At 44.1% G+C, this 19826-nt stretch overlaps 1 protein-coding gene across 2 annotated transcripts in view; it reads right to left on the bottom strand.

Moving 5' to 3' along the window:
- Positions 1 to 19170: 19170 nt before the first annotated feature.
- Positions 19171 to 19826, bottom strand: part of abcf3 (ATP-binding cassette, sub-family F (GCN20), member 3) — a 190980-nt gene continuing 190324 nt past the window's right edge. For both annotated transcript variants that reach the window (XM_059991476.1, XM_059991485.1), the window contains exon 21: positions 19171 to 19380. In XM_059991476.1, the coding sequence (XP_059847459.1) occupies positions 19222 to 19380 (159 nt within the window). In that variant the 3' untranslated portion in view covers positions 19171 to 19221. The remainder of the gene's footprint in view (positions 19381 to 19826) is intronic.

Raw genomic sequence — 19826 nt, 5'->3', positions numbered from 1 at the left:
GATGGAGATAATTTCAATTTAAAGTCAATAATGGACAGATTTGAAGTATTTTGTATACCTAAGTGTAATTTAACGTATGAGCAATATAAATTCTTCACACGTGCGCAGAGAGCTGCTGAAACAATTGATCAGTATGTTATTGAGTTAAAAAAGCATTGTAGAACATGCCAATTTGGATTTCTCACTGACTCTCTCATTAAAAATAGAATTGTTTGTGGCATTCAAGATAATGCTCTGAGGGAAAGGCTGTTGAGAGAGCAAAATTTAAATTTTGAAAAAGCTTTGGCACTTTGCAAAGCTTCTGAGACCATGATGTTGCAGGCTGAAGAGCTTTTGTCAAAAACTGCAATGTAAGCTCTGTAAAAAATATATCAAGAAATATAATAATACATTGAAAAAACTGACAGAGAGCAAGACGGCATTTGAGAGAAAAACGTCATGCGATCGCTATGCACGGGAACATCGTCCAAATCCGTGTCCTGCATATGGCAAAATTTGCAATGGCTGCAGTAAGATTAATAATTTTTCACGCTGTTGTAAAAGTAGAAAGAAGGAAAATAAAATTAAACAAGTAAATGCTGTGCTTGAAGATGAACGTGAGGAATTTTAAATACTTTGTGAAAATAAACAAAGTAGGAATGACTGGACTAGTCCATTGCAAGTTAATCAAAAGAATATTCTGTTTAAACTTGATACTGGAGTGCAAGTAAATATTCTTGCAAAGTCTGAGTTTAATGCTTTAAAGCCAAGACTGTAGTTACATCTGACGAATATAAAAGTGACTGGGTATTCAGGTGCAGACGTTCCAGTTAAAGGAACATGTGTGGCAAAGGTACCACACAAAAATATTGTGCACACACTTTCATTTGAGGTCATGCCAAAAAATGTACAGTCAATTCTGGGTTTATCTGCCTGTGAAAGACTTAATTTGGTGAAAAGAGTTTAGTCTTGGATAATGACACAGAGCTGAAATGATAGAATGGTGCATTACAGTCGGCAGAAGGTGATCACAAAGTACACTGCAGATGCTGTGGTCAAATCAACAGGTAGAAACACGCTGGATGAATTCAGCAGGTCGGGCAGCATCCGTTGAAATGAGCAGTCAACGTTTCGGGCTGAGACCCTTCATCAGGACTGAAGAAAGAAGGGGGGAGGATGGAATGTTCCAGGTGAAAAACCAATCAGAGGAAAGATCAAGGGGTGGGGGAGGGGAAGCAGGGAGGGGATAGGCCGGAGAGGCGAAGAAGGAATGTAAGGGGAAAGCACTATGGGTAGTAGAAGAAGGCAGAATCGTGAGAGAGGTGATAGGCAGCTGGAAGAGGAGGCAGAGTGAAAGTGGGATGGGGGAAGGGAGAGGGAGGGAATTACTGGAAGTTGGAGAATTCGATGTTCATACCAAGACGGTATGAGACTACCCAGACGGTATATGAGGTGTTGCTCCTCCAACCTGAGTTTGGCCTCATCATGGCAGTAGAGGAGGCCATGTATGGACATATCCGAATGGGAATGTGAAGCAGAGTTGAAGTGAGTGGCAACTGGGAGATTCTGTCTGTTGTGGCGGATGGAGCAGAGGTGCTCGATGAAGCAGTCCCCTAATCTGCGTCGGGTCTCGCCGATGTAGAGGAGGCCGCACCGGGAGCACCGGATGCAATAGATGACCCCAACAGACTCACAAGTGAAGTGTTGCCTCACCTGGAAGGACCATTTGAGGCCCTGAATGGTGGTAAGAGAGGAAGTGTAAGGACAGGTGTAGCACTTACGCTTGCAGGGATAAGTGCCAGGTGGGAGTTCTGTGGGGAGGGACGTGTGGACCAGGTAGTCGCGGAGGGAACAATCCCTGCGAAAAGCTGAGAGGGGCAGGGAGGGAAAGATGTGCTGGGTGGTGGGGTCCTGTTGAAGGTGGCTGAAGTTGCGGAGGATAATGTTCTGGATCTGGAGGCTGGTGAGGTGATAAGTGAGGACAAGGGGAACACGGTCCCTGTTGTGATGGGAGGATGGGGTGAGGGCCGAAGTGTGGGAAATGAAGGAGATGCGGGTGAGGGCACCATTGATAACGGCAGTAGGAAAACCACGATTCTTAAAGAAAGAGGACATTTGGGATGTCCTGGAATGGAAAGCCTCATCCTTAGAGCTGATGTGGTGGAGACGGAGGAACTGGGAATAGGGAATACCATTTTTACATTTGGCAGGGTGGGACGGGGTATAATCAAGGTAGTTATGGGAGTCAGTGGGTTTATAGAAGATGTCAGTGGACAGACTATCTCCAGAGATGCAGACCGAGAGATTGAGAAAGGGGAGAGAAGTGTCTGAGATGGACTGAGTGAATTTGAGGGCTGGGTGAAAGTTAGAAGCAAAATTGATGAAATTGACAAGCTCAGCATGGGTGCAGGAAGCAGCACCAATGTAGTCGTCAATGCATCGAAGGAAAAGTTGGGGAGCAGTACCAGTATAGATTTGGAGCATAGACTGTTCCACATAACCCACATAGCCCATGCGAGTGCCCATAGCTACACCCTTGGTCTGGAGAAAGTGGGAAGAGCCAAAAGAGAAGTTATTAAGTGTGAGTACCAGTTCTGCCAACCTGAGGAGTGTGGTGGTGTTGGAGAACTGGTGAGGTCTATTGTCCAAAAAGTAGCGGAGGGCTTTGAGGCCTTCTTGATGGGGAATTGAAGTGTATAAGGATTGGACATTCATGGGGAAATGAAGTGGTCGGGACCAGGGAACTGGAAGTTATTGAAGAGGTGGAGGGCATGGGATGTATCCCGGATGTAGGTGGGGACGGACTGAACTATGGGTGACAAAATGGAGTCCAGGTAGGCAGATACAAGTTCGGTGGGGCAGGAGCAGGCCGAAACTATGAGCCTACTGGGACAGTCAGGCTTGTGGATCTCGGGGAGGAGGTAAAACCGAGCAGTGCGGGGTGTGGGAATTATGAGCTTTCTGGCTGAGGATGGAAGGTCTCCAGCGTTGATAAGGGCAGTGATGGTACGGGAGACAATGGTTTGATGTTTTTGATGGGGTCCTGTTCCAGGGGTAAGTAAGAGGAGGTGTCAGAGAGCTGCCGTTTGGCCTCAGTGAGGTAGAGGCCCGTCCGTCAGACCACTACGGCACCACCTTTGTCTGCAGGTTTGATGGTGAGGTTAGGATTAGTGTGGAGAGAGTGGAGGGTAGTGCGTTCAGAGGGAGTGAGGTTGGAACAGGAGAGAGGAGTGGTGAAGTTGAGAGGGTTGATGTCTCGGCGACAGTTGGATATGAAAAGATCGAGTGCAGGTAGAAGGCCCGGTGGGGGTGTCCAGGAGGAGGAGGAGGGTTGAAGATGGGAGAAGGGGTCATCAACAGGCAGAGGGGATTTCTTGTTAAAGTAGTAGAGTCAGACACATAGGCAATGGAAGAAGAGTTCAGTGTCATGCCGGGCACAGAACTCACTGAGGTGTGGATGGAGGGGGACAAAAATGAGGCCCTCGCTGAGCACAGAACGCTCTGCCTCAAAGAGGGGAAGGTCAGAGGGGATGGTGAAGACATGGCAAGGGTTGGGGCTGGGGACAGAGAGGGGTAAAGAGTGGGAGGTCTCAGGAGGAACAGGGTGTTGGGATGTTCAGAGAGAGTGGGCTGAGGGGAGGATGAGGGATCAGAGGAATGGAGGGGAGACGAGGGGTGGAGGGAGTATAGGGGGTAGTAGAGGAATAAGACGAGTGGTAGGACCCAGTGGCAGTAATAACGGTCCTGGTTTTTCACCTGGCACATTCCACCCTCCCCCCACCTTCTTTATAGGGCCCCTGCCCCCTCCTTTTTCAGTCCTGATGAAGGGTCTAGGCCCAAAATGTTGACTGCTCCTTTCAACGGATGCTGCCCGACCTGAGTTCATCTAGCTTGTTTGTACGGGCAGAAGGAGATGTAACTCGACTGCAGGTCCAGCTCATGGAGGCAAATGCTGACATGGAGAATATAAAAGCAGTAGCTGCAGTGTCTGAGACAACCAAACAGGAGGCATTTGATGATGTGAAAAAGCAATGGCAGGAGGAGGTTGCTTCAATGCTAGCGATAATGAAAGAGACACTGAGAGAATATGAGATTCAGTCTAATCACTGTCTAGAGCAAGGACACTCACAGTGGGCACAGTATAAGGAAGAAGTGAAAGCACAAGTGAAGGAATTGAGAAGATTTATTGAAATGATGAAGTTTCAACATAAAAAAGAGATTATACAGTTAATGAATGAATTACATGAAGAAAAGAAGGTTCGTATTTCATTACAAATGGAAGAGGAGCATGAATTGACTGATTTAAGGAGACGTTTGTCTGAAGGACAAGGAGACAACGTGGGGATACAAGATAAAATGAGCTCATGGACACAGACCAGATCATACATGGTCCAAACAGAGGAGGGAGCAGCGTTAACAAGAAACCACAAAGACCTCAAGAAAGAGCCTACTTCAGAGATTCAGTTAATGGATGCAGACGAGACAAAACATGTAAATAATAACCAGGAAACACAAGATCTGTGTGAACCACTTAGGAGGTCTACTCGTGTTCGTAAACCCACAGAGAGACTGATAGAGACTTGTTGAATTATGTATTTGCTTTGATTAGTGTTGTTAATTGTTTTTCTTTTTAAGGAAAAGAAGATGTGATATCATGTGCAATGATGTGCCAGTACATGATTGGACAGATAACTGAACATGCGCGGGATTGCCAGAATGTTCCAGCACATGGCTGGGTTAAGACATGTTTATTACTGTAAATAAAAGTTCTCTAATTCTTCCACAATATGATTCTTCATTATTAACCCAGAGTACGCTTAAATAGAAGTAACATTACAATTATCTTATTAACTGCCCTTTCCAGCTCTCCTTGCAATCTCAACCCCACATCTTGTTTACAAATTGGAGGCCTATATATGTTTCCCAGAATGGTTTTTGCACCCTTGCAGTTTCTTAATTCCACCTACAAAAATTCAACATTCTCTGAGCCTATGTCACCTCTTTCTAAAGGTGTAATTCCATCTCTTACTAACAGAGCCACACCACCACCTATGCCATCCTGCCCGTTCTTTTGATACAAAGTATATCCTTTGATGTTAAGCTCCCAACTATGGCAGTCTTTCAGTCACGACTCAGTGCAAAGGTGCATGCAAGCTTGAATTTGTTTTGGCCCATTGGGTCTGCTCAGCTATTTCATCATGCCTAATTCACTTACTCCCTCAGCCCCAATCTCCTGCCTTCTCCCTGTATTCCTACATGCCCTGACTAATCAAGAATCTAGCAACCTCTGCCTTAAATATACCCAATGATTTGGCCTCCACAACTACCTGTGGCAACAAATTCCATAGATTCTTCACCCTCTGGCTAAAGAAATTCCTCATCTCCGTTATAAGAGGACACCCCTCTATTCTGAGCTTGTGTCCTCTGGCCCTAGACTCTCCTACCATAGGAAACATCCTCTCCACATCCATTTTATCAAGGCTTTTCACCATTCAATAAGTTTTAATGAGATCACCTCATTCTTCTGAATTCTAGTGAATACAGGCCCAGAGCTATCCAGTACTCTTCATATGACAAGGTATTCAATCCTAGAATCATTTTGTGAACCTCCTTTGAACCATCTCCAACGTCAGCACATCCTTTCAAAGAGGCCCAAACCTGCACAACACTCTCAGTAAGGCCTCACCAGTGCTTTATAAAGTTTCAACATTAAATCCTGCTTTTATATTCCAAGACTCTTGAAATGAATGTTAACATCACATTTGCCTTCCACACCACAGACTCAACCTACAAATTAATCCTTAGGGAATCCTGCTCCCAAGTCCCTTTGCGCCTCAGATAGTTTGTATTTTTTCTCCATTTAGAAAATAATCTACCCTTTTAAATCTGCAGATGCTGGAAATCCAAGCAACACACACAAAATGCTGGAGGAACTCAGCAGGCCAGGCAGCATCTATGAAGAAAAGCACTGTTGATGTTTCAGGACAAGGCCTTTCATCAGGACTGGAGAAAAAAGGATGAGGAGTAGATTTAAAAAGTAGAGGGAGGGGACGGAGAAACACAAGGTGATAAGTGAAATCTGAAGGGGGAGGGATGAAGTAAAGTGCTGGGAAGTTGATTGGTGAAAGAGATAGAGGGCTGGAGAAGGATGAAACCAACAGAAGGTCATGGAAGAAAGAAAAGTGGAAATTGGAATGGGGAATGGTGAAGGTGGGAGGGGTGGATTTCTGGACTGATTTCTACCTTGCTGAGTACTGGCGATAACTGTCAGACACCTCCTCTGCTTACCCATCAAACAGGACCCCACTAAGGAGCACCAGGCCATGGATTCCCACGTCGTCACTGACCTTATTACCTGTAGGGATCTCCCATCCATTGCCATCAACCCCATAGTTCTCGCACCCACACTTCCCATGTCTATCTCCTACTCATGATCCATAAACCTGCCTGTTCAGGTAGACCCATTATTTCTGCATGTTCCTGCCCCACTGAATTGTATCTGCTTACCTTGACTCAAACAGTCCCTCCAGGTGAGGTGACTGTGCGTCAGTTATCTACTGTACCAGTGCTCCTGCTGTGGCCTCCTGTATATCGGTGAGACCCGACATAGATTGGGAGGCTGCTTCGCCTAGCACCTACACTTCTTCCACCAGAAACAATGGGATCTCCTAGTGGCCCCCCATTTTAATTCCACTTCCCATTCCCATTCCGACATGTCAGTCCATGGCCTCCTGCTTCTTCTGGCAGGTGGAGCGCTGGTGCTCGGCAAAGCAGCCGCCCAATCTAAATCGTGACCCACCAATATACAGGAGGTCACACCGGGAGAACCAGATACAGTATGTGACCCCAACAGACTCACAGGTGAAGTGTGGCCTCACCTGGAAGGACTGTTTGGGGCCCTGAATGGTAGTGAGGGAGGAGGTGTGGCACTTGTTCGGCTTGCAAGGATAAGTGCCACGAGGGAGATCAGTGGGGAGAGATGAATGGACAAGGGAATCATGTAGAGAGCGATCCCTGTGGACAGCAGAAATAAGGGGGAGGGAAAAATGCACTTAGTGGTGGGATCCCATTGGAGATGGTGGAAGTTACAGAGAATTATGTGCTGGACACTGATGCTGGTGGGGTGGTAGGTGAGAAAAGAGGAACCTGGTAGGGTAGTGGGAGGGTGGGATGAGGGCAGATGTGCGTGAAATTGAAGAGATGCTGTTGAGGGCAGCATTGATGGTAGAGGAAGGGAATCCCCTGTAACTCCCTGGGTTGCCTCAGGCTCGCTCAGCTCGTTCTCATCTAGGGGGAGCTGCCTTCGGCCCCGCCAAACTGGGTAATCAGCTGGTGTGGATGCTGTGTGATGTCCCCGCCTCGCCCAAAAACAGACAGTACACCATATGCGATTAAATGAGTACAATTTATAAAGGTTACTATAACTAAGTGATTAATAACGATACAGTATATATGAAGAGAAAATTAAAGAAAAGGCGCCAAACTTATCAAAGTCCAAACCACTTCGTGCACAACCGTTGGAGCTCAATTACTGAAGTCTTCTGGCCACCATTCGATCCCCTCCGAACTCCTCGACTCGCAGCTCAGGACCCTCCGAACTCCTCGACTCTCCAAACAGCTCAGGACCCTCCGAGTGGTCAACCAAGCACATCTAGCTTCATCTCCCCCCCCCCCCGGAGAATCTCCCGGCCTCGGACCCCCCTTTGGGGTCCGATCCTCGCCCAGCTTAGAGCATTGCGTCCTCTCTCTCGACCCCCTCGCGCCGATCTCCCCAAAAGCCCGTCAACAAAAGCTTACAGACTCAGAAGAAAGAACATTAATCCCCATTTGGTTTACAAAGGAATACCATTCTCGTTATCAGTAAATTAGCATTCCTGCTAGTTAACAAAAGGAAACCCTTTCCCAACAGTAACAAAGAAAAAAAAGAAACCCCCTTTACACCCCTTTCCTTGAAAAAGGAGGACATCTCCTTCGTTCTGGAATGAAAAGCCTCATCTGAGAGCAGATGTGGCAGAGTCAGAGGAATTGAGAGAAGGAGGTGGTGTTTTTACAAATGACAGGGTGGGAAGAGGTATAGTCCAGGTAGCTGTGAGAGTCAGTGGGTTTATAATAGACATCAGTAGATAGCTGTCTCCAGACAGTGTGAGAGAGAAAGGAAAGGGTGGTGTCGGAAATGGACCAGGTGAACTTGAGGGCAGGTTGGAAGATGGAGGCAAATTTGATTATCCACGAGCTCCACATGCGTGCAGAAAGCTGCATCAATGCAGTCATCAATGTAGCATAGGAAAAGTGGGGGACAAGCACCAGAACAGGCTTGGAACATAGACTGTTCCACGTAGTCGACTGGGATCCACTGAGCTGACTGAGCCAATGGCTACATCTTTTGTTTGAAGGAAGTGAGAGGAACCCAAGGAGAAATTATTTAGAGTGAGGATAACTTCTGCTAGATGGAACAGAATTGTGGTGGAGGGGAACTGATTTGGTCTGGTGTCCAGAAAGAAACAGAGTTTTCAGGCCTTCCTGATGGGGGATGGAGGTGTATAGGAACTGGACATCCATGATGAAAATAAGATGATGGGGGCCAGAAAACTTGAAAGCATGTGAAGTGTCACGGATGTAGGTAGGAAGGGACAAGACTAGAGGGGGTAAACAGAGTTGCGGTATGCAGATGTGAGTTCAGTGGGGCAGGAACAAGTTGAAACAATGGGTCTACCTGGACAAGCAGGTTTGTGGATCTCGGGTAGGAGGTAGAAATGGGAGGTGTGGGGTGTGAGAACTATGATGTTGGTGGCAGTGGATGGGAGATCCCCAAAGCTAATAAGGTTGATTATGGTGAGTCGGTAAGTCCCTCTTTATTTCTTCTCCCAAAGTGCAAGACCAGACACTTCCCAACACTGCATTCCATCTGCCACTTCTTTGCCCATTCTCCTAATCTGTCCTTCTGTAGCCTCTCTACATCCTCAAAACTACCTGCTCTTCCACTTATTTTTGTATCATCCACAATCTGTGCAATAAAATCAATTTCATAATCTAAATCATTGACATAAAATGTAAAAAGAAGCAGTCCCAATACAGACATCTCTGTGGAACACCACTAGTCACCAGCAGCCAGCCAGCAAAGGCCCCCTTTATTCCCACTCTTTGCCTCCTGCTATTCAGCCACTGCCTTATCCACACTAGTATTTTCTTGTAATACCAAGGGCTCTTAACTTGTTAAGCAGCCGCATGTGGCACCTTGTCAAAGGTCTTCTGAAAATCAAAGTACACAACATCAACCAATTCTCCTTTGACCATCCTGCTTGTTATTTCTTCAAAGAATTCCAAAAGACTTGTTAGGCAAGATTTTCCATTGAGGAAATCATGTTGACAACAGCCTATTTTATCACGTCTCCAAGTACCTTGAAACCACATCCTTAACAATTGATTCCAACAACTTCAATCACTGTCAGACTAACCGGCCTATAATTTCCGTTCTTCTGCCTCTCTCCTTTCTTGAACAGTGGAGTGGCATTTGTAACTTTCCAGTCTTCTGGAACCATTCCAGAATCTAGTAATTCTTGAAAGATCATTACTAATGCCTCCACAATCTCTTCACCACCTCTTTCAGAACCCTGGGGTGTACACCATCCTGGTGACTTATCTACCTTTAGACCTTTCAGTTTCCCAAGTACTTTCTCCCTAATAATGGAAACTTCATACAATTCAGACCCTTGACACTATGGAACTTCCACCATACTGCTGGTGCCCTCCACAGTGAAGACTTATGCAAACTACTTATTCAGTTCATCAGCCATTTCCTTGTCCCCCATTACTACTTCTCCAGCATTGCTTTCCATTCTCACCTCTCTTTTTTGCTTGATATTGCTGAAGTAACTTTTGGTATCATCTTGAATATTATTGGCTATCTTACTTTTGTATTCCATCTTTTCATTCTTAATGACATTTTTACTTGTCTTCTGTTGGTTTTTAAAAGCTTCACAGTCCTCTAACCTCCCAGTAATTTTTGCTGTATTATATGCTCTCTCTTTGGCTTTGACTTCCCTTGTTAGCCACACTTGTGTTATCTTGCCTTTAGAATACTTGTTCCTTTGGTATATACCCTGTGCCTTCTGAATTGCTTCCAGAAATTTCAGCCATTGTTGCTCTGTTGTCATCTCTGCCAGTGTTCTTTTTGAATCAATCTTGGCCAACTCCTTTCTCATGCCTCTGTATCCCTTTACACCATTGTAATACTGATACATCTGACTTTATCTTTTCCTTCTCAAATTTCAAGGTGAATTTGATCCTCTTCCCCTAAGGTTATTTTACCTTAAGATTCTAATCATTGCATAAGACCTAATCCAAAATATCTGTCCCCCCTCGTGGGTTCAATCATGAGCTGCTCTGAAAACCATCTCGTAGGCATTCTAGAAATTCACCCTTTTGGGATCCAGCAACAACCTGATTTTCTCAATCTACCTGCATATTAGTCGGCTCCATCTTGGGCACTAGCTTATGAAGTACCCAGGGCATCTTCAAGGAGCGGTGTTTCAGAAAGGCAACATCCATTGTTAAGGACTTCCAGCTCCCAGGCCATGCTCTTTTCTCACTGTTGCCATTGGGTAGGAGATACAGAAGCCTGAAGGCACACTGTCAGTGATTCAGGAACAGCTTCTAGCCCTCTGCCATCCGATTCCAAAATGAACATTGAGCCCTTGGACACTACCTCACTTTTTAAAATATATAGTATTTCTGTTTTTTTTGCATGATTTTTAATCTATTTGATATACATATACTGTAATTTATTTATTATTTTATCTTGTGCTTTTTTCTTCTTTATTATGTATTGCATTGAAATGTTACTGCTGTTAACATATTTCATGTCACATGCCAGTGATAATAAACTGATTCTGATTCTGATATTGAAATCCTTCATGACTATTGTAACATTATCCTTTTGGCACGAATTTTCTATTTCCTGTTGTAATTTGTACACCACATCTTCACTGCTGTTTGGGGGTCTGTAGATAACTCACATCAGGGTCTTTTACCCTTGTAGTTCCTTAGCTCTATCCAGAATGATTCAACACCTTCTGAGTCTATGTCACCTTTTTCTAATGATTTGATTTCTGCCTACCTGCCTGTCCTATCGATACATTGTGTATCCTTGGACGTTAAGCTCCCAGCTATAATGTTCTTTCAGCCATGAGTCAGTGATGCCCACAACATCATACATGCCCATCTATAACTGTGCTACAATTTTATCTACCTTATTCCATATACTACATGCATTCAAATATAAGACCTTCAGTCCAGTATTCACACTTTTCGATTTTGTCTGCCTGTTACATTTCAACTCATCTTGTTACACATTGCCTTTATCTGTAAACCAACTGCCTAACCTTCAGCACTATCAGTCCGGTTACCCCACTCCCCCAAATTAGTTTAAAACCTCCCAAACAACTCTAGTTATTTTTTGGTTTTGCTGACATTGAGTGAGAATGCTTGGATATCACATCAGTCTCATCCCTCCTTGGTGACCCCATTATTCTGCTTATGAAATACACTGGTTCTCCTTTCTGTGGTGTTATCTGTACTCGATGGGGCAGGTAGTGTTGAGAAAGCGGGGAGACTGCAGAAGGACTTAATCAGATTGGCAGAACTGGCAAAGAAGTGGCAGATGGAATATACTGTAGAGAAGTGTATGGTCATGCATTTTGGTAGAAGGAATAAAGGCACAGACTATTTTCTAAAAGGGGAGTAAATTTTAAAAAAAATCAGAAGTGCTAAGGGTCTTGGAAGTCCTTCTGCAGGATTCCCTAAAGGTTAACTTGTAGGTATGGTCACAGACAAATGGAATGTTATTATTCATTTCCAAAGGACTAGAATACAAAACCAAGGATGTAATACTGAGGTTTATAAGGCAATGTCAGACCACACTTGGAGTATTGTGAGCAGTTTTGGACCTCTTACCTAAGAAAAAATATGCTAGCATTGGAGAAGGTCCAGAGGCGGTTTATGAGAATGATTTGGGAATGAAAGTTAAACACGAATCTCATTTGTTGGTTCTGGCCTTTATTCACTGGAGCTTAGAAGAATGAAGGAGAGTTAATTGAAATCTGTCATATATTGAAAGACCTAGATAGAATGGACGCAGAGAGGATATTTCCTATAGTGGGGAGAGTCTAGGGCCAGAGGGCACACCCTCAGAATATTGGGATGTCCCTTTAGAACAACGATGAGGAATTTCTTCAGCCCAAGAGTACTGAACCTGTGGATTCAATGCCACATATGGCCATGGAGGCCAAGTCATTGTGGATATTTGAAGTGGAGGTTGATAAGATCTTGAACAGTAAGGGTGTCAATGGTTACTAAAAGGAAGGCAGGAGAATGTGGGTGGGCAGGATAATAAATTAGTCATGATGTAATGGTGGAGTCAACTCAATGGGACAACCAGTCTAATTCTGCTCCTATGTCTTATAGTTTAATAGAATTGTGATCTTTGTACATTTGCAAATTTTCATTTAGCTCTGAATTTCTCATGATCAGCCATTTTGGAAAACCTGGGGGCAAGCCAGTTACACTGAAATAAATTTTAATGGGTTTTTGTTGCTGTGAAGTCAGCTTAGACTTGATCAGACCTAGATGGGTTATGTCTTAAGTGGGTAAAACTTGCCCAGGAGTTCCAGGATGCTACTGGTTCCGTTTGTATTTGGGCTCAAAACCCATGCTGGCTAAGCACCACTCTTCCATACTATACCCAGAAATTCTGTCTGTTACTCCATGGCTTGGTGGAAACAACACTGTGGTGCTTTCCAGGCATTTCCCTTTCCATGCACACACAAGTCAGGATGTGGATACAAAAGATTTCCAAGTCACTGAATATCCCTTGGAGCACAGTTAGTCAATCATCAAGAAATGGAAAGAATATGGCACAGCTGTAAATCTGCGTACAGCAGGCCACTCTCAAAAGCTGAGTGAACATATAAGAAGGGGACAAGTGAGGGAGGCCACCAAGAAACCTAAGACATTCCTGTAAGAGTTAACAGCTTCATTGTCTGAGATGAGAGAGACTGCATACAACAACTGTTGTCCAGGTGCCTCACTGGTTGCTGCTTTACAGTAGAGTGGCAAAGAGAAATCCACTGTTGAAAAATCTCAAATGAAATCTCACCTAGAGTTTGCCAGGAAGCATGTGGGAGAATCTGAAGCCAGCTGGAAGAAGGTTCTATGGTCTGATCAAACCGAAGTTGAGTTTTTTCACCATTAGACTGAATGCTAAGTTTGATGTAAGCCAAACACTGCACATGATCAAAAACTCAGCATCCCTACCATGAAGCATGGTGGTGGCTGCATCATTTATAGAAATGCTTCACAGCAGCAGGCCCTGGAATGCTTGTGAAGGTAGAGGGTAAAATGAATGCAACAAAATACAGGGAAATCCTAGAGGAAAACCTGATGCAGTCTGCAAGAGAACTGCCACATGGGAGATTTATTTTTCAGCAAGACAAGGAACCTAAACATAAAGACAAAGCTACACAGGAATGGCTTATAAACAGCAAAGTTAATGTTCCAGAGAGGCCATGTGAGAGTCCTGACCTCAATTTAATTGAGAATTTGTGGTTATTCACTCACAATCCCCATGCAATCTGACAGAGTTTAAGCAGTTTTGTAAAGAAGAATGGGGAAAAATTGCAGTGTCCAGATATGCAAAGCTGATAGAGATCTATTCACACAGACTCAGGGCTGTCAAAGGTGCATCTACTAAATACTGACTTGAAGGGGTGAATACTTATGCAATCAATTATTTTGTGTGTTTTTTTAAATTTGTAATTAATTTAGATCTAATCAGTGTCAAATAAGCCAAATTAAATCCACTGTGATTCAATATTGTTAAACAATAAAACATGAAAACTTCCAAGGTAAGTGAATACTTTTTATAGGCACTGTATTTGCTATTGCCTTCACAATCCTATATTCCTACATAACTACTTCTGATATGTAATCACTGTTGTAACTTGGCAGTAACACACTTTAGCTTAGAACATAGAACAGGACAAGCCTTTGAGCTCAACATGTTATGCTGAACTTTTAACCTACTCCCAGGTCAATCAAACCTTTCCCTCCTACATACTCCCCCCCCCCCCCACCATTTTTCTATCATCTGTGTACCTATCTCTTTAAGAATCTCTTAAATGTCCCTATTATATCTGCCTCTATCAGCACGCCTGGTATGGAATTCCATGGCCCCACCACTCCTGAGTATTTAAAAAATACTACCTCTTACATACCATACTTTCCTCTAATCACCTTAAAATTATGCCCCCTTGAGTGTGTTACCAATTTCCACCCTGGGTTGTCCACTCTATGCATCTTTCTGGACTGCGATGGAAAGGAAGTTGTAGGTAGTTAACATTGCTCAATGCATCACTGTCACGAGCCTACCCACCATCAAGGAAGAAAAAGGCCAGTAATATCATGAAAGATCTCACTCCCATCAGAAGCATCTACAGCAGGACCACCAGATTCAAAAACAGTTACTTTCCCCAAGCAGTAAGGCTGACCAACACCTCCATCCTCTATTTCATCCCTCCACACCCCAACCACCACTACTTTATCATTTCCTGTCAGTCACCTTATGTAGGCACTCCAGTGCCTAGTGTCACTTTATGGACATCAATGTACTGTATATACACTAATTCATGTATTTGTGTTTTTTTACATTATTGTGTTCTTCATCTGTTGTGCGTTTTTGTGCTGCATCAGAGCCGGAGTGAAAATTAATTCATTCCCGTTTACACTGGAGAGTCGGGCTGGAACTGGATGAACTCCAGTTTATTTTGCAAATTCAGGGGGTGATAGATAGGACATATAGAGAGGTAGTTACAGCCAAGGTGCAGGATACAGGAAACTGGATGACAGTCAGGAAAGGAAAAGGAGTTAAAGAGCAATGCAGAGTACCCCTAAGGCCATTCCCCCTCAAGAACAGGTATACCATTTTAAGTATTGTTGGGGGCATGACCCAGCAGAGGAAAGTTACAGTAGTCAGGTCTCTGGCACTGTGACTCAGATGGGAAAGGTGGGGGTGGGGGGGGGGGGTGGCAAGAAGAGACACACTGTAGCCATAGTGGATCTGTTAGTTAGGGGAACAAAAAGATTTTATGGGTGAAAATGAGATTCCTGGATTGTATGTTGCCTCCTGGATGCCAAGGTCTGGGACGCCTCAGAACGAGTCCTCAGTATTCTCAAATGGGAGGGTGAAGTCAGTTAGTGGTTCATGTAGCTGCCAATGACATGGGTAGGACAAGTGATGAGATTTTGCATAGGGAATTCAAGGAGTTAAGTGCTAAATTAAAGGGTGGGTCCTCCAGGGTTGTGATCTCACAATTGCAACCTACACTATGTGCTAGTGAGGCCAGAACTAGGAAGATTATACAGTTTACCACGTGGGCTAAGGAGTTGATGTAGGAGGGAGGTCAAAAGAATTTTGGATCATTGGGCTCTCTTCCAAGGAAGGGGGGACCTGTACAGAAGGGATGGTTTGCACCTGAACTGGAGGGGGATTAATATTCTAGTGTGAAGGTTTGCTAATACTGCATGGTGGGGTTTAAACTAGGGATGCAGGAGGATGGGAACCAGATTGCCAGAAAAAGATTGAGCATGGTGCAACTAGTGTCCTTAGTTGTGTATATTTCAATGTAAGAAAGGCTGATGAGCTCAAGGCATGGATCAACACTGGGTATTATGATATTGTAGCCATTAGTAAATCTTGATTGCAGGACAGCCAGAACAGGCAGCTCAATATTCTGAGATTCCGTTGTTTTAGACATGATAGAGCAGGTGCGATTAGAGGAAGGAGGGGTGGTGTACTTATCAGGGAATGTCACAGCAGTACTCAGGCAGGACAGACTGGAGAACTCATCTATTGAGGCATTATGGATGAACCTAAGAAATAAGAAAGGTATGACCATTATACTGGGGCTATATTACAGACCACCCAACAGACTGAGGGATTCAGAGGTACAAATTTTTGGAGAGATCACAGACTGCTGCAAGAAACATAAGGTTATTATAGTAGGTAATTTTTGGGAATGAGACAGGGCAAGTGACAGAAGCCTGTGTAGGGAAACATTTGCATCTAGTGACCATAATATCATTAGTTTCAAAGGAAATATGTAAAGAGATAATTCCGTGGTTGAGATTCTAAATTGGAATTAGGCCAGTGACAAAGATATCATAAATGATCTGGCAAGTGTGGATTGGGACAGGTTGTTTTCTGGCAAAGGTGTACTTGGTAAGTGAGAGGCCTTCAAAAGTGAAATTTTGAGAGTACAATGCTTGTATGTGCCTGTCAGAATGAAAGGTATGGACAAGTGCAAGAAGCCTTGGTTTTAGAGATATTAAGGTCTCGGTTAAGAGGAAAAAGGAGGTCCACAGCAGTTAGAAAGAAATGAAGTGCTTATGGAGCATAAGAAATGCAAGAGAACATTTAAAGAAAACAGGAAAGCTGAAAGAAGGCATGAAGTTGCTCTAGCAGACAAGTTGAAGGAGAATTTTCAGGGGTTGAACAGATACAGTATGTGCAGAACAAAAGGATTGCAAGGGACAAAATTGGTCCTCTGGAAGAACAGAATGGTAATGCACACATGGAGCCAAGACAGATGGGGGAGGTCTTAATGCATCAGAAGACAGAGTTAGAGCCTACAGAAGTGAGGCAAAACTGCATCAACTTCATGGAGGAAGGTGTTTGCTATCCTGTGGAAAATCAGGGCGGATAAATCCCCAGGGCTTGGCAAGGTGTTCCTTCAGACCGTACGGGACGCAAGTGCAGAAAATGCCGGGAACCTAGCAAAGATATTTAAATCATCCATGGTGTCATGAGAGGTAGCAGAGGAATGGATAGTCTATGATGTTCCACTATTTAAGGACTCTGTATATAAACTAGGAAATTATGGGTCAGTGAATCTGACATCAGTGTGGGAAAGTTGTAGGAAGGTATTCTAAGGGACCAGATGTATAAGTATTTGGATAGACACAGACTGATTAAGGATAGTCAGCATGGCTTTGTGTGGGGCAGGTCAGGCCCAACCAATTTATAGAGTTTTCAAGGAGGTTAGCAGGAAAGTGGGTGAAGGCATGACAGTGGAAGTTGTTTACATGGACTTCAGTAAGGCTCTTGACATAGGAGGCTGGTGAAAAAGATTCAGTTGCTTGGCATTCAAAACCAGGAATTAAATTGGATTAGACATTGGCTTTGTGGGAGAGGGCAGAGAGTGGTGGTAGATGGTTGCCTCTCTGACTGGAAGCCTGTGGCTAGTGGTGTGCCACAGGGATCTGTGCCGGGTCCCTTATTGTTTGTCATATAGATCAGTGATCTGGATGACAATGTGGTCAACTGGATAACACCAAGATAGAGGATGTAGTGGACAGCAAGAAAGGCTATTATGTCTTCTATTATGAATCTGCATCAGCTGGAAAAAATGGGCTGAGAAACAGCAGATGGAATTTAATGCAGACACGTGTGAAGTGTCTTTGGTAGGACCAGCCAGGGTGGGTCTAAAACAGTGAACGGGAGGGCACTGAGGAGTGTGGTAGAATAGAGGGATCTGGGAATACAGGTCCATAATTCATTCAAAGAGCCATCACTGGTAGAAAGGGTTGTAAAAAATTTTTGGCACATTGGCCTTCATAAGTCAATAAACTGAGTTCAGGAGTTGGGATGTTGAAGTTGTATAAGATATTCGTGAGGCCTAATTTAGAGGATTGTGTGCAGATTTGGTCAGTTACGAATGCCAAAGATGTCATCAACGTTGAAAGAGTACAGAGAAAATTTACAAGGATGTTGCTGGGTCTGGAGGACCTGAGTTATAGAGAAAGATTGAATAGGTTAGGACTATATTCCTTAGAACGTAGAAGACTGATAGGAGATTTGATAGAGATTAAGGGGTATTGACAGGGTAAATGCAAGGTTGGGTGGGACTACAACCAGAAGTCATGGGTCAAAGGTGAAAAATTTAAGGGGAGTGAGAGGGGAAGCATCTTCACTCAGAGGGACGCGAGAGTGTGGAATGAGCTGCCAGCACAAGTGGTGCATGCAAGCTTGATTTCAACATTTAAGAGAAGTTTGGATGGATACATGGATGGTAGGGGTATGGAGGAGTCTGGTCCCAGTGTAGGTTGATGGGAGGAGGTAGTCTAAATGGTTTTAGTATGGACCAGATAGGCCACAGGGCCTGGGTGTGTGCTGTACTTCTCCAAGACATACTGAAAATGACAATAAACAATCTTTAAACTTGAAGTCGCCTCTCCTCCTTCGAACTTGAGATGAGAGCGCAAGGGAAATGGGTACAAATGCTATTGAATAGGATAAATAAAATAACACTGAAGTCAACTTTTGCAAATATTTATGGTTTTTCAACTGATTTATTTATGTCACTCAGTTTGCAAAGTTTGTGCAATGTAGCTTGTCTTAACTGAGCTGTCCTCACCCATCCTAAGGCAGCAGGACATGAGGATCCTGAGGATCCCTCAGCCCCGGAATGTCCATGTCCAATGTCCAAACCCTGACTCAGCTGTAGGCTGCAGAGACACTACTGGGACCAGCAGCCTGCACTGGGCAAAGGGGAAATAGCAGCAATTAAGGATGGACTTGGGGACAAATATCTTCCCCTTATCACTCACCGATACACAAGAGTAGGAGCTGCCATTAACACTCATGCACACCATCTTCCTGCAGATTCCTGGTTGAACACTTTCATGTTCACTACTCAAGAATAGCAGTATTCTTGTAGAGAGAAAGGAGGTGGCACCTATAAGATGCAGCAATGGATTAACCAAATTTTCAGAGATGAGAGACCTCCCCCCAATGGGTTTAACAGCATGAGAATCATGTTAGCAAAAGGAATGACATGTCAACAAACAAACCTCTCTGATAGTGACTGCACTTTGGGAAATGGGCAAAAGGGGTCGATTAGTAATTAATCACAATTATTAGATTAGCTATGAGTTATTGCAGTGAACCCTTGTCTGCTGATAGTGTCAGCTTTAATTTAAACGGGTGCAGATAGTATATGGTTTAATTTACAAACATGTTCACATACAGTCCCAGGACACAAACACTGGGGGGAGCATGGGCAACAGCAGATCATAAAAGAAAAACAACAAAATTGGAGATGGCTCTGGCCCACGGAGAGCAGCGAGTCCTCAGATGTCTGGATTGTGGGGTTAGGGGTGGGGGTGGTTTCCACACCAAAGATCAGGTTCTCATAGAAATCCCTCCCTCCGGAACTGCTCCTGCAGAATGTCCTTGTACTCATCGAAGCCTCCTTCCACTCTCCTCACGGTGCCACAGCCGCATACCCAGAGCTCTTTGCATACCATGCGGATCAGTCGCTCATCGTGAGACACCAGAATTACTCCGCCCTGCCAAAACACACACAGAATCACTGCAGCAATGGGGCAATTATAGACGCACATTTCCACAGAGTACGTGCACGTGTGCACACACACTCACTGGCACAATTTCTCATTAGCTACTAGTGCCTAGTGCTGTTCCACGGGGAGACCGCTTCTTTTTATACTATGTCAATGATTTCAATGATGGAATTAATGACCTTATGACCAAGCTTGCAGAGTATATGAAGAATGGTGGAGGAGTAGGTAGTGTTGAAGAAGCAGGGAGTCTGCAGAAGGACTTATAGACAGATTGGCAGAATGGGCAAAAGTGGTAGATGGAAATGGATGGTCATGCATCTTGAGAAGGAAGATTTTCTAAATGGGAGAAAATTCAAAGATCAGAGGTGCAACATGGGAGTCCTCGTGTAGGATTCCTGAAAGGTTACAGGTAAGGAAGGCAAATGCAATTATAC

This window comes from Hypanus sabinus, chromosome 2 (genome assembly GCF_030144855.1).
Source record: "Hypanus sabinus isolate sHypSab1 chromosome 2, sHypSab1.hap1, whole genome shotgun sequence".
Lineage (NCBI taxonomy): Eukaryota > Metazoa > Chordata > Chondrichthyes > Myliobatiformes > Dasyatidae > Hypanus > Hypanus sabinus.
This window is presented reverse-complemented; position numbering and strand designations above follow the sequence as displayed.